General features: G+C 46.3%; 1 protein-coding gene across 1 annotated transcript; it reads left to right on the forward strand.

The window, feature by feature from the left end:
- The first annotated feature begins 1,035 nt into the window (after positions 1-1,035).
- Positions 1,036-14,111, forward strand: LOC139415677 (uncharacterized). The gene is made up of 5 exons (XM_071163798.1): positions 1,036-1,222; positions 13,185-13,420; positions 13,506-13,637; positions 13,723-13,869; positions 13,953-14,111. The coding sequence occupies exons 1-5, from the start codon at positions 1,036-1,038 to the stop codon at positions 14,109-14,111; spliced, it is 861 nt and encodes a 286-aa protein (XP_071019899.1).
- The last annotated feature ends 1,569 nt before the right edge of the window (positions 14,112-15,680 follow it).

Raw genomic sequence — 15,680 nt, forward strand, 5'->3', positions numbered from 1 at the left:
TCCTGGTCTACTGCCCAGTCATATGGTCAAATGTCACAAAGAGGGACATAGGCAAATTACAGTTGACTCAGAACAGAACAGCACGGCTGGAGCTATCAATGACATGCATGCCAATCTCTCCTGGCTCAAAGTAGAGGAGAGATTGACTGCGAGACTGAGAGAGGTATTGACATGTTAAAAGCACTGAGCTGTCTGTTCAAACGACTACCACACAGCTCATACACCCATGCATAACCCACAAGACATGCCACCAGGGGTCTCTTCACAGTCCCGAAGTTCAGAACGGACTCTGAAAATGCACAGTACTACATAGAGCCATGACTACATGGAACTGTATTCCACATCAAGTAACTCGCGCAAACAGTAAAATCATATTTAAAGCAGAACTATGGAACAATAGATGACTGTGAGGAGACACACGCCAGCACATGCACTCTATGCACTCCTATGAATGGTGGTATTATGCATTGGGAAACAAAAAAAAATAAAAAATCCACATTTTGTTACATTACAGCTTAATTCTAAAATTGATTACATACTGTACATTTTTCCCTTGTCGATCTACACACAATACCCCATAATGAGAAAGCAAAAAAAATGTTTTGCAAATATATTAAATATGAAAAACACAAATACCTTATTTGCATAGGTATTCAGACCCTTTGCAATGAGACTTGACATTGAGCTCAGGTGCATCCTGTTTCCATTGATCATCCTTGAGATGTTTCTACAACTTGATTGGAGTCCACCTGTGGTCAATTCAATTGATTGGACATGATTTGGAATGGCATACACCTGTCTATATAAGGTCCAACAGTTGAAAGTACATGTCAGATCAAAAATCAAGCCACGAGGTCGAAATAATTGTCCATAGAGCTCCAAGACAAGATTGTGTCGAGGCAGAGAACTGGGGAAGGGTACCAAAAAATGTCTGCAGCATTGAAGGTCCCCAAGAACACAGTGGCCTCAATCATTGTTAAATGGAATAAGTTTAGTAGAGTGGCAAGATGGAAGCCACTCCTCAGTAAAAGACACATGACAGCCCGCTTAGAGTTTGCCAAAAGGCACATAGAGGACTCTCAGACTACAAGAAACAAGATGATCTGGTCTGATGAAACCAAGACTGAACTCTTTGGCTTCAATGCCAAGTGCCACATCTGGAGGAAACCTGGCACCATGCCTACGGTGAAGCATGGTGGTGGCAGCATCATGCTGTGGGGATGTTTTTCAGTGGCAGGGACTGGCAGAAAAGTCAAAATCGAAAGATAGATGAACGGAGCAAAGTACAGAGAGATCCTTGATGAAAACCTGCTCCAGAGTGCTCAGGACCTCAGACTGGGGCGAAGGTTCACCATCCAGAACAACGAACCTATACACACAGCCAAGACAACGCAGGAGTGGCTTCATCATACCCAAGAAAATTGAGGCTTTAATTGCAGCCAAAGATGATTCAACAAAGTACTGAGTAAATTGTTTGAATACTTACAGTGGGAAGAAAAAGTAAGTTTAGAAAAACCTTGATATTCATTTTATCTGATCTTCTTCTAAGTAACAACAACATACAAACACAGTCTGCTTAAACTAATAACACACAAACAATTATAATTTTTCATGTCTTTCTTGAACACACCGTGTAAACATTCACAGCGCAGGTTGGAAAAAGTAAGTGAACCCTTGGATTTAATAACAGGTTGACCCTCCTTTGGCAGCAATAACCTCAACCAAATGTTTTCTGTAGTTGCAGATCAGACATGCAGAAGGGTCACGAGGAATTTTGGACCATTCCTCTTTACAAAACTGTTTCAGTTGCACAATCTTCTTAGGATGTCTGGTGTGAACCGCTCTTGAGGTCATGCCACAGCATCTCAATCGGGTTGAGGTCAGGACTGACTGGGACACTCCAGAAGGCATATTTTCTTCATTTTCCGCTCCCAGTTTTGTTGGGCATTATTTTTCTGTGCGATATTATAAGTGCACGTCTTCCTGTGAAACTATATGCTCTCTGCGCCTGATTCTTCCCTCACGCACCAAGTTACCCGTGACAGAATCCCGCACCAGGCTGTCTCTCCGTCTCCTCCCTACAGGTGCTCCCGCCTGTCCAGCGCTGCCAGAGCCTTCCTCCTCTCCAGAGCTGCCAGAGTCTCCCGTCTGTCCTGAGCTGCCAGTCTCCCGTCTGTCCTGAGCCGCCAGAGCCGTCAGTCAGCCAGGAGCTGCCAGAGCCGTCAGTCAGCCAGGAGCTGCCAGAGCCGTCAGTCAGCCAGAGTCTCCCGTCTGTCCTGAGCTGCCAGAGTCTCCCGTCTGTCCTGAGCCGCCAGAGTCTCCCGTCTGTCCTGAGCTGCCAGAGTCTCCCGTCTGTCCTGAGCCGCCAGAGTCTCCCGTCTGTCCTGAGCCGCCAGAGTCTCCCGTCTGTCCTGAGCCGCCAGAGTCTCCCATCTGCCCTGAGCCATTAGAGTCTCCCGTCTGTCCTGAGCCGCCAGAGTCTCCCGTCTGTCCTGAGCCGCCAGAGTCTCCCGTCTGTCCTGAGCCGCCAGAGTCTCCCGTCTGTCCTGAGCCGCCAGAGCCTCCCGTCTGTCCTGAGCCGCCAGAGCCTCCCGTCTGTCCTGAGCCGCCAGAGCCTCCCGTCTGTCCTGAGCCGCCAGAGCCTCCCATCTGTCCTGAGCCGCAAGAGCCGTCAGTCAGCTAGGAGCCGCCTGAGCCGTCAGTCAGCCAGGAGCCGCCAGAGCCTCCCATGTGTCCTGAGCCGCCAGAGCCGTCAGTCAGCCAGGAGCCGCCAGAGCCGTCAGTCAGCCAGGAGCCGCTAGAACCGTCAGTCAGCCAGGAGCCGCCGGAGCCGCCCTTCACTCCGGAGCTGCCGGAGTCGTCCTTCACCCCGGCGCTGCCGGAGTGTCGTCCTTCACCCCGGCGCTGCCACGTTAAAGAGGCCACGGAGGTGGGTAGAGAGGCGGAGAAGGACTATGGTGGAGTGGGTTCCACGTCCCACGCCAGAGCTGCCACTGCGGACAGACACCCACCCAGACCCTCCCCTATAGGTTTAGGTTTTGCGGCCGGAGTCCGCACCTTTGGGGGGGGGGGGGGTGGGTACTGTCACGTTCTGACCTTAGTTCCTTTGTTTTGTCTTTTGTTTTAGTATGGTCAGGGCATGAGTGGGTTGGCTATGTTTGTTTTTCTATGATTTTCTATATCTGTGTTTGGCCTGATATGGTTCTCAATCAGAGGCAGCTGTCAATCGTTGTCCCTGATTGAGAACCATATTTAGGTAGCCTGTTTTCCATTGTGTTTTGTGGGTGGTTATTTTCAGCCTTTTTGTGTCTGCACCAGATAGAACTGTTTCGGTTTTCACTTTTTTGTTTTGTTTTTGAAAGTGTTCAGTTTCATTAAAATACGATGAACACTTACTACGCTGCGCTTTGGTCCTCTCCTTCTTCCCAAGACAACCGTTACAATAAAATGAATCCCTTACTTTTGATGATCTTCATATGGTTGCACTCATAAGACATTCATTTACTCAATAAATGTTCCTTTTTTTCCGATAAAGTCTCTTTATATGTTTGCGCGTTTTCTTAAGTAATCCACAGGCTCAAACGCAGTCAAAACAGGCAGACAAAAAAATCCAAATTGTAAACGATGTTTGTATCCAATCCTCAGGTTGTTTTTAGCCTAAATGATCTATAATATTTCAACCGGACAATAACGTTGTCAATATAAAAGGTAAACAAGAAATGCACTCTCTCGGGATTGCGCATGAAAAAGCTATGTGACACGTCAGGGTCCACTCATTCAGACTGGTCTTACTCCCTCATTTATCAGAATACAAGCCTGAAACAATTCCTAAAGACTGTTGACATATAGTGGACGGTATAGGAACTGCAATTTGAGTCCTAAGTCAATGGATACTGTAATGGCATTGAATAGAAAACTACAAAACTACTTCCTGAATGGATTTTTCTCAGGGTTTCGCCTGCCAAATCAGTTCTGTTATACTCACAGACACCATTTTAACTGTTTTGGAAACTTTAGAGTGTTTTCTATCCAAATCTACCAGTTATATGCATATCATATCATATCATATCTTCTGGGCCCGAGTAGCAGGCCATTTAATTTGGTCATGCTTTTCATCCAAAATTCAGAATGCTCCGCCATACCCTAGAGAAGTTAACTTGGCTTTCGAAGACTTTAGAAAGGCAGGGCAGGATGGATATAAGTCTGTAACAGTTTGGGTCTAGAGTGTCATCCCCTTTGGAGAGGGGGATGACCGCGGCAGCTTTCCAATCTTTAGGAATCTTGGACGATATGAAAGAGAGGTTGAACAGACTAGTAATAGGGGTTGCAACAATGACGGCAGATAATTTAGAAAGAGATGGTCCAGATTGTCTAGCCCAGATGATTTGTACGGGTCCAGGTTTTGCAGCTCTTTCAGAATATCTGCTATCTGGATTTGGGTGAAGGAGAAGCTGGGTAGGCTTGGGCAAGTAGCTGCGGGAGGTGTGGAGCGGTTGGCCGGGTTGGGGTAGCCAGGTGGAAAGCATGGCCAGCCGTGGAGAAATTCTTGATTATCGTGGATTAATCGGTGGATTTATCAGTGCAGCTGGGAGGAGGTGCTCTTATTCTCCATGGACTTTACAGTGTCCTAAAACTTTTGGTATTTAGAGCTACAGGATGCACATTTCTGTTTGAAAAAGCTAGCCTTTGTTTTCCTAACTGACTGTGTGTATTGGTTCCTGACTTCCCTGAAAAGTTGCAAATCGCGGGGACTATTCGATGCTAGTGCAGTCCGCCTCAGGATGTTTTTGTGCTGGTCGAGGGCAGTCAGGTCTGGAGTAACCAATGGCTATATCTGTTCTTAGTTCTACATTTTGTGAAAAGGGAGTGCTTATTTAAGATGGTGAGGAAATTCCTTTTAAAGAACGACCAGGCATCCTCTACTGACGGGATGAGGTCAATATCCTTCCAGGATACCAGGGCCAGGTCGATTAGAATGGCCTGTTCGCAGAAGTGTTTTAGGGAGCGTTTGACAGTGATGAGCGGTGGTCGTTTGACCGTGGACCCATAGTGGATGCAGGCAATCAGGAAGTGATCGCTGAGATTTTGATTGAAAACAGCAGAGGTGTATTTGGAGGGCAAGTTGGTCAGGATAATATCTATGAGAGTGCACATGTTTACGGAATTAGTGTTGTACCTGTTGCGTAGTTTGATCATTTGTGTGAGATTGAGGGTATCTAGATTAGATTGTAGGACTGCCGGGGTGTTAAGCATATCCCAGTTTAGGTCACCTAACAGAACAAACTCTGAATATAGATGAGGGGCAATCAATTCACATGTGGTGTCCAGGGCACAGCTGGGAGCTGAGGGTGGTCTATAACAGGTGGCATACTTTTGAGATACTTTTTTCTGGAGAGATTCATTTTTAAAATTAGAAGCTCAAACTGTTTGGGCATAGACTGGAATGTATGACAGAACTTTGCAGGCTAACTCCTCCCCCTTTGGCAGTTTTATCTTGACGGAAAATGTTGTAGTTGGGGATGGAAATCTCAGAATGTTTGGTGGCCTTCCTAATGCAGGATTCAGACACGGCACGGACATCAGGGTTGGCGGAGTGTACTAAAGCAGTGAGTAAAACAAACTTAGGAAGGAGGCTTCTGATGTTAACATGCATGAAACCAAAGCTTTTACGGTTACAGGAGTCAACAAATGAGAGCGCCTGGGGACACACAGGGCCTGAGTTTACCTCCACATCACCCGAGAGGAGGAGTAGGATGAGGAGGAGTAGGATGAGGGTACGGCTCAAGGCTATCAAAACAGGTCGTCTAGTGTGTTGGGGACAGCGAATAAAAGGAGCAGATTTCTGGGAGTGGTAGAATAGATTCAGGGCATAATGTACAGACAGCGGGTACAGTGGAGATAAACCTAGATATTGAGTGATGATAAGAGAGGTTGCATCTCTGGATGAACTAGTTATGCTGGGTGAGGTCACCGCATGTGTGGGAGGTGAGACAAGAGGTATCTGACGCATGTTGAGTGGGACTAGGGGCTCCACAGTAAACTAAAACAATGATAACTATCCTAAACAACAGTATACAATGAATATTGGCATTTGAGAGAGACATAAAGTGAGGCATTAAGCAATCACAGGTGTTGATTGGGAGAGCTAGCTAAGGCAACAACGGGTAACACAACAACAGCTAATCAGCTAAGACAACAACAACAGGTAAAATGGCGATGAATGGGCAGAGAGGGTCACTTAACTACACACAGGGCCTGAGTTTGAGGCTGGGGCCGACAGATAAACAAAATAAACAAAAAAAATGGAGTACCATGATTAATGAACAGTCCAGCAGGCATTAGCTATGTAGCCAAGTGATCATAGTGTCCAGTGAACAGCAATAGTTGGAACAGGGAAGTCGTTACTAGCAAGCGGGAGACATGGCGTTCAAAAAAGGTTAACACGCCGAGGCTTGTAGAAGCGTCTGCATCGACGTTCAGCAAAGGCCGGTTGAGGGCACAACGGATGGAATTACGTCGGCAGATCAGTCGTAATGGAACGGCGAGGCTCCGTGTCGACAAAGGGTCCAGGCCAGTTGACAAAAGCGGTATTGTAGCTGGAGTAATTTTGGCTGCTAGCCGGGATAGGCACCTGGCTCGAGGCTAACTGGCGCTAGCTTCGGGACAAGGGCGTTAGCCACTATAGCCATCCGGTAGCAACTAGCTAGCAGCGATGATCCGATGCAAAGGTCCAGAGCTTACGACAAGAATCCGGTGGTGGATTCTAGTCGTGTTAGTGAACACGACTAGTTAGTGAAGAGCATCAGCTGTGTAACCGAGTGATCATAGGGTCCACTGAGTAGGACGGGAGATGTGCCTGGCTCAAGGCTAGCTTCGGGGCTGGGCCACTCGGTGGCAGCTAGCTAGCTGTGATGATCAGGAGTAACGGTCCAGGGCTTATGACAGGAATCAGGTGTTGTAGTGGAGTCCGGTATGCTCAGGGTTGATAACGCGCTGTGCAGACTGGCAGGTATTGCCCAGGCTAAAAGCGGCTGGTGTCTGTGCTAAAGGTAAAGGCCGCTAGCAGTGACTAACAATGACTAAGTAGCTATAAGCTAATTAGCTGGTTAGCTTCTGATGGCTAGCTTCTGATTGAGGTTCTGGCTATAAGGTCTAAAAATAGAAAATCACATTGGGTGAGGCGGGTTGCCGAAAGGTATATTTCATTTAAAAATGGAAAAATTCTCCCACTTAAAAAGATGAGAGAGGCCTGTAATTTACACCACACTTCAACCATGACAGACAAAATGAGAGAAGAAAATCCAGAAAATCACATTGTAGGATTTTTAATCAATTTATTTGCAAATTATGGTGGAAAATAAGTATTTGGTCACCTACAAACAAGCAAGATTTCTGGTTCTCACAGACCTGTAACTTCTCCTTTAAGAGGCACTGTACATACAAAAGATGAAAAAAATCGAAATTTCCACGGGAGAACGACAAACAACGTCTGCAATGCTACACCATCTTGGATAACTTAATATATTTATTTTATTTTTTTATTTTATTTCACCTATATTTAACCAGGTAGGCTAGTTGAGAACACCTTTATTTAACCAGGTAGGCTAGTTGAGAACACCTTTATTTAACCAGGTAGGCTAGTTGAGAACACCTTTATTTAACCAGGTAGGCTAGTTGAGAACACCTTTATTTAACCAGGTAGGCTAGTTGAGAACACCTTTATTTAACCAGGTAGGCTAGTTGAGAACACCTTTATTTAACCAGGTAGGCTAGTTGAGAACACCTTTATTTAACCAGGTAGGCTAGTTGAGAACACCTTTATTTAACCAGGTAGGCTAGTTGAGAACAAGTTCTCATTTGCAACTGCGACCTGGCCAAGATAAGGCATAGCAGTGTGAACAGACAACACAGAGTTACACATGGAATAAACAATTAACAAGTCAATAACACAGTAGAAAAAAGGGGAGTCTATATATACATTGTGTGCAAAAGGCATGAGAAGGTAGGCAAATAATTACAATTATGCAGATTAACACTGGAGTGATAAATGATCAGATGGTTATGTAAAGGTAGAGATATTGGTGTGCAAAAGAGCAGAAAAATAAATAAATAAAAACAGTATGGGGATGAGGTAGGTGAAAATGGGTGGGCTATTTACCAATAGACTATGTACAGCTGCAGCGATCGGTTAGCTGCTCAGATAGCAGATGTTTGAAGTTGGTGAGGGAGATAAAAGTCTCCAACTTCAGCGATTTTTGCAATTCGTTCCAATCACAGGCAGCAGAGAACTGGAACGAAAGGCGGCCAAATGAGGTGTTGGCTTTAGGGATGATCAGTGAGATACACCTGCTGGAGCGCGTGCTACGGATGGGTGTTGCCATCGTAACCAGTGAACTGAGATAAGGCGGAGCTTTACCTAGCATGGACTTGTAGATGACCTGGAGCCAGTGGGTCTGGCGACGAATATGTAGCGAGGGCCAGCCGACTAGAGCATACAAGTCGCAGTGGTGGGTGGTATAAGGTGCTTTAGTGACAAAACGGATGGCACTGTGATAAACTGCATCCAGTTTGCTGAGTAGAGTGTTAGTAAATTAGCTTAATAAAGTCATGAATATAATTTACTTTCAGATCTAAAAGTGGATCCAATCCTTCGAGAAAGCAATCTGAGTCGGCTGAGTCCAAATCCTCATTGTCCAAATCCTCATTGTCCAAATCACTCCCTTGATCCGAGTCTGACTCCAGTATTTTATTCAAAGCTTCTTGTCGGTATTCTTACTCAAAGCTGCTTTTTTTTATTTAGGTTTTCTGTCTGATATTCTTAGTTTTCCCCTTTTTATCACCTAGAGAAGCCATCTTTCATGCTAAAGTGATGACATTAAAGCAATGAAATCTGTTTAGAATGTAATGTAGCGTGCTCGGTGCGTCTCGTTTCTGAGCCAGGTAGCAATAGTTCGCATTAATCATGGGCTCTAGGCCTTGCTTTGTCCCACCCAGTTCATCTGCATATCCCTGGAAAGCTTTCCCATTGGTTACAATACTGCCAAGATGCCATAGTAGCCAATCCCCTGTGTAATGGATGCCGAAAGCGCGTAAGCAGGCAACATCAAATTTTTTATGAACAAAGATATAGTCACTCGGTGGACATTCGTTGTTAATATTAAGTCATACATCATCAGATAACATCATGCGATACCCCCCATGTGGCTATAGCTCAACGCAGACCAAACCGAGGCTTACCTTGTAAGATGTCTGCTGTTTGGTAAAAACATTTTGACTCTCGGGGCTGGTGATCAGTAACGGTAGGTCACAGGCAGACAAATAAGACATCCTCATGATCTGTGGAGTCCCGGCTTTCGGTGCATGTTGAAATATACCGCCTTTATTTTGTTTATGCTTCACAACGCCAACCGTAATGGAGGCAGTAGCCATCTTGAAATTAGGTCATCGGCTCGACCTTCCGTTATATATTTGTAAAATCGTATGCCCATATATGGTAGTAAGTCACACCAAAGCTTTTGAAGACACCGATCAATAGCCAAGATACCCAGCTTTCCGCAGACACCTTGCTTTTGCAGATAGGGGATACCGTTCTTATACCAGACTGAATTGAATAGACTGAATTGAATAGACTGAATTGAATAGACTGAATTGAATAGACTGAATTGAATACAAACATAATAATTGATTCCCCAGATATGTGGACAAGGCTGTTTTAAACATTATTATTGCACACAGGGTGAGTCCATGCAACTTATTATGTGACCTCTAGTGGATGTTTTTGCGGTGTAGTAGGTGGAATGGCGTTGGAGCCATCAAATTGGTGAGCAGCTTCACTTGATCATTGTCACAAAGCCCCAACCACCCCACTTGTGATACAAGCTCAGAATGACAGGCTGTAAACAAGGCTGCATATTGAAGTATATTGCCAGGAGCCATTGAGGATTTGCCTGTTTTAAGGCAGTTCCACCTCTAACATGGCAAAACATCAGATTTGGGCTAAAGCGGGATCCTGATTGTATCAGGTCATAAGACATAGAAGAAATTAGAAATTCGTTTTTATAATAGTTTGTAATTTATATATTTTGGATAATGATACTTATTTCCAGTAAAGTGCTTAAGTAAAAATACTTTAAAGTAGTATTGGGGGGTATCTGTACTTTACTATTTACAATTTATATTTTTGCCAACTTTTACATTTACTCCACTACATTCCTAAATAAAATAATATAATTTTTACACCATACATTTTCACTGACACCCAAAACACTTATCTAGAGAACATCCCTGGTCATCCCTACTACCTCTGATCTGGCGGACTCACTAAACAGAGAACATCCCTGGTCATCCCTACTACCTCTGATCTGGAGGACTCACTCAACAGAGAACATCCCTGGTCATCCCTACTACCTCTGATCTGGAGGACTCACTCAACAGAGAACATCCCTGGTCATCCCTACTACCTCTGATCTGGAGGACTCACTAAACAGAGAACATCCCTGGTCATCCCTACTACCTCTGATCTGGAGGACTCACTCAACAGAGAACATCCCTGGTCATCCCTACTGCCTCTGATCTGGCGGACTCACTCAACAGAGAACATCCCTGGTCATCCCTACTACCTCTGATCTGGCGGACTCACTAAACAGAGAACATCCCTGGTCATCCCTACTGCCTCTGATCTGGCGGACTCACTAAACAGAGAACATCCCTGGTCATCCCTACTACCTCTGATCTGGCGGACTCACTAAACAGAGAACATCCCTGGTCATCCCTACTGTCTCTGATCTGGAGGACTCACTAAACAGAGAACATCCCTGGTCATCCCTACTGCCTCTGATCTGGAGGACTCACTAAACAGAGAACATCCCTGGTCATCCCTACTGCCTCTGATCTGGAGGACTCACTAAACAGAGAACATCCCTGGTCATCCCTACTGCCTCTGGTCTGGTGGACTCACTAAACAGAGAACATCCCTGGTCATCCCTACTGCCTCTGATCTGGAGGACTCACTAAACAGAGAACATCCCTGGTCATCCCTACTACCTCTGATCTGGCGGACTCACTAAACAGAGAACATCCCTGGTCATCTACTGCCTCTGATCTGGAGGACTCACTAAACTCAAATGCTTTGTTTGTAAATTATGTCTGAGTGTTGCCATGTGCCCCTGGCTATCTGTCAACAAAAACAGCAAGAAAATTGTGCCGTCTGGTTTGCTTAATTTAAGGAATTTTAAATGGTTTATACTTTTACTTTTGATACTTAAGTATATTTAAATCCAAATACTAGTAGTATTTTACTGGGTGACTTTCACTTTTTCTTGAGTAATTTTCTATTAAGGTATCTGTATTTTTACTCAAGTATGACAATTGAGTACTTTTCCCACCACTATGTATTTCTATACTTTGATTAAAATTAGCAATAATTATTGAAATGACTGAATTGTACTGTATTGTACTGTATTATACTGTATTATACTGTATTGTACTGTATTATACTTAAACCCTTTTCTGTATTAGAACAATAGCAGTAATTCTAGGCTTGTGTCAGAGGACTCTCAATTGCTTTTTAATATTGAATGGAACTAAAAATACATATTTTTATTTTATTTCATCAAAATTAACTTTAATATCCTTTTATCACAGTGAATTAGGTTACATTAAAATAATGAACTTAAATGTTTTCTATTTCGTAAATGTAGGGTTAGGGTTTATTGTATATATTTCTTGTTTATTTCATTATGCAGTAGATGGATTTAGAGGGTAACACTCTGACGCTTATAGTTTCCGGTTTGAATAAAAGACAACCAGAATCCCTCACCGTTAATCGTTACCGTGTTCTCCATCTGTCAGAGCAGCACTTGCGGCGCCTTGCTCTGTCCCCATGACAACCCGATACAGCCAGACCGGAAATCCAACTCAAATAATATTCCCGGCGTAGCCACCAGAACGGGCCCATAAAAACTCCAGTACATTTCATAAATGCATCAGATTATATCAAGCGCGTCTGTTAAAAAAGCATCTCAATGGTAGGTTAGATGTATGCACGAGGGCAGGGGTCTGGAAGGTGTCACGTGTCATTTCAGCTGGGTGAGTGGAAAACCGGGCATTCACGAGGAGAGGAGGGGAGGAGAGATGAAAGGGGAGAGGAGAGGAGAGGAAAGGACATTCCATTTTCTTCAGACTTCAGGCTTTAGAATGCAGCATGGGCATGGTGACTGGGGAGAGAGCACCTGGCCATTTCTCTCCATTATGCACTTCTCTCTGTCTCTCAATTCAATTCAATTAAAATCAAATGGCTTCATTGGCATGGGAAACATTTGTTAATATTGCCAAAGCAAGTGAAATAGATCATTAACAAAAGTGAAATAAATAAAAAAAATTAAGAGTAAACATTACACTTACAAAAGTTCCAAAAGAATAAAGACAGTGTCTCTCTCTCTCTCTCTCTCTCTCTCTCTCTCTCTCTCTCTCTCTCTCTCTCTCTCTCTCTCTCTCTCTCTCTCTCTCCTTCTCCCTCTCCCTCTCTCTGAGGACTGTGTAGGCCTAGTGATAAATGTATTATAGAAGTGGTAGACAAACTTCAAGACTGAAGTGCTATTGTGTGCCTCTGTCTCTCTCTCTACCATTCCCTCCCTTCCGCCCTCTCTCTCACCACCTTCCTCTCCCGCTGGTTCCAGAGGTGTGTGCCCGGGTTTGGAGCTCCTAGGGCAGGCAGTGGGGTATTGGGGGAGTTAGGGGAACCTCTGCTCCTTTACCCAGCTCTCTCCCTCTCTCTCCTCTCTCACCTCGTCAGCTCGCGCTCCGCTCCCCGCGCTGCCACTTCCGCTATAAAAGCCCTGGCGCAGCTCCCCATGCCCATTAGCAGGCGCTAAATAACTGTTAACAGTATGTTACCCAGACTGCCCTGCTTCAGCTGGGAGACCCAACCAGCCTTCAAAGCTTTGCACGCAATTATGCAACATTGCTGAACATCCTACAGCTGTTTAATAAACAGCCCCGTTTAACACACACTCTACCTAAGAAACACACACACGACCCAACATACTTCCCTCAAACACAGACACACCATATAACAATTTAACACTTTACACTTGAAGTCCTCCTACCACTTCTATAACCTGGTTAGCACTAAACCTACGCTGCCCTCAGCTCTCAGCCCTCAGCCCTCAGCTCTCAACCCTCAGCTCTCAGCCCTCAACTCTCAGCCCTTACCCTCAGCCCTCAACTCTCAGCCCTCAGCCCTCAGCCCTTAGCCCTCAGCTCTCAGCCCTTAGCCCTCAACTCTCAGCCCTCAACTCTCAGCTCTCAGCTCTCAGCCCTCAACTCTCAGCCCTTAGCCCTCAGCTCTCAGCCCTTAGCCCTCAACTCTCAGCCCTCAGCCCTCAACTCTCAGCCCTCAACTTTCAGCCCTCAGCTCTCAGCCCTTAGCCCTCAGCCCTCAACTCTCAGCCCTTAGCCCTCAGCCCTCAACTCTCAGCCCTTAGCCCTCAGCCCTCAAATCTCAGCCCTCAGCCCTCAACTCTCAGCCCTTAGCCCTCAGCTCTCAGCCCTCAGCCCTCAGCTCTCAGCCCTTAGCCCTCAACTCTCAGCCCTCAGCCCTCAACTCTCAGCCCTCAACTTTCAGCCCTCAGCTCTCAGCCCTTAGCCCTCAGCCCTCAACTCTCAGCCCTTAGCCCTCAGCCCTCAACTCTCAGCCCTTAGCCCTCAGCCCTCAAATCTCAGCCCTCAGCCCTCAACTCTCAGCCCTTAGCCCTCAGCTCTCAGCCCTCAGCCCTCAACTCTCAGCCCTTAGCCCTCAGCTCTCAGCCCTTAGCCCTCAACTCTCAGCCCTCAACTTTCAGCCCTCAGCTCTCAGCCCTTAGCTCTCAGGTCTCAGTCTGGCTTACAGGCAGGTCAGGTCTAGCCCTCAACTCTCAGCCCTTAGCCCTCAGCTCTCAGCCCTTACCTCTCAGCCCTTAGCTCTCAGCCCTCAACTCTCAGCCCTCAACTCTCAGCCCTTAGCCCTCAGCTCTCAGCCCTTAGCCCTCAGCCCTCAACTCTCAGCCCTTAGCCCTCAGCCCTCAACTTTCAGCCCTCAGGTCTCAGTCTGGCCTACAGGCAGGTCTGGTTGAACAGACAGTGAGTGAGTGAGTGAGTGAGTGAGTGAGTGAGTGAGTGGATGAATGAATGAATGAATGGAAGCACCAGGACTCATGCCTAACCTACCTGGGCATGAGTGGAGACACTAACTCTGTGTGAAAAAACCTTATTTATGTTTAGAGAATTTAAGTGAACGAAGTATATAAATATACTCAATATTTGCATTATTGCATTGATTGTTAGAATACTCTTTCAATCACTCTCTCCCTCTCTCTCCTCCTCCCTTCGTCTCTCTGCTTTCTCTCTCTGGAAGTTTTGTTTGATCATTGACTGGAACAGTAATATCCATAATGTCTCTGCCATGATGGGGGGGGGGGGGGGGGGGGGGGGGGGGAGAGAGGGAGAGGGACCTTGCTGTGAAGACATTAAAAATCTCAACTAACTGTTTCCTTCCTTATCAGAGTCAGAGGAGGCCTACAGGCCAGACGGTCAGGTAGTCAGTAGAGGTCTACAGGCCAGACGGGTCAGGTAGTCAGTAGAGGTCTACAGGTCAGACCGGTAAGGTAGTCAGTAGAGGTCTACAGGCCAGACGGGTCAGGTAGTCAGTAGAGGCCTACAGGCCAGACGGGTCAGGTAGTCAGTAGAGGTCTACAGGCCAGACGGGTCAGGTAGTCAGTAGAGGCCAACAGGCCAGACGGATCAGGTAGTCAGTAGAGGCCTACAGGCCAGACGGTCAGGTAGTCAGTAGAGGCCTACAGGCCAGACGGTCAGGTAGTCAGTAGAGGACTACAGGCCAGACGGTCAGGTAGTCAGAAGAGGCCTACAGGCCAGACGGGTCAGGTAGTCAGTAGAGGTCTACAGGTCAGACCGGTAAGGTAGTCAGTAGAGGTCTACAGGCCAGTGCTTCTACACCTGCATTGCTTGCTGTTTGGGGTTTTAGGCTGGGTTTCTGTACAACACTTTGAGATATCAGCTGATGTACGTAGGGCTATATAAATACATTTGATTTGATTTGATTTAGAGGTCTACAGGCCAGACGGGTCAGGTTGTCAGTAGAGGCCTACCGGCCAGACGGTCAGATAGTCAGTAGAGGCCTACAGGCCAGACGGTCAGGTAGTCAGAAGAGGCCTACAGGCCAGACGGGTCAGGTAGTCAGTAGAGGTCTTCAGGCCAGACGGGTCTGGTAGTCAGTAGAGGTCTACAGGCCCGACGGATCAGGTAGTCAGTAGAGGTCTACAGGCCAGACAGGTCAGGTAGTCAGTAGAGGTCTACAGGCCAGACAGTCAGGTAGTCAGTAGAGGTCTACAGGCCAGACTGGTCAGGTAGTCAGTAGAGGTCTACAGGCCAGACCGGTCAGGTAGTCAGTAGAGTACTACAGGCCAGACGGTCAGGTAGTCAGAAGAGGCCTACAGGCCAGACCTGTCAGGTAGTCAGTAGAGGTCTACAGGCCAGATGGGTCAGGTAGTCAGTAGATTCCTACAGGCCAGACGGGTCAGGTAGTCAGTAGAGGCCTACAGGCCAGACGGTCAGGTAGTCAGTAGAGGACTACAGGCCAGACGGTCAGGTAGTCAGTAGAAGCCTACAGGCCAGACGGTCAGGTA

This window comes from Oncorhynchus clarkii, chromosome 8 (genome assembly GCF_045791955.1).
Source record: "Oncorhynchus clarkii lewisi isolate Uvic-CL-2024 chromosome 8, UVic_Ocla_1.0, whole genome shotgun sequence".
Lineage (NCBI taxonomy): Eukaryota > Metazoa > Chordata > Actinopteri > Salmoniformes > Salmonidae > Oncorhynchus > Oncorhynchus clarkii.

Bases quoted from the DNA above. Each gene is read 5' to 3' on its own strand.
- LOC139415677 (XM_071163798.1), top strand. From the start codon at position 1,036: ATGACAGCCCGCTTAGAGTTTGCCAAAAGGCACATAGAGGACTCTCAG. The intron at 1,223-13,184 runs GTTTTTCAGTGG...CTCAACCCTCAG, and splicing joins CAGCATCATGCTGTGGGGAT to CTCTCAGCCCTCAACTCTCA. The intron at 13,638-13,722 runs GCCCTTAGCCCT...CTCAAATCTCAG, and splicing joins CTTTCAGCCCTCAGCTCTCA to CCCTCAGCCCTCAACTCTCA.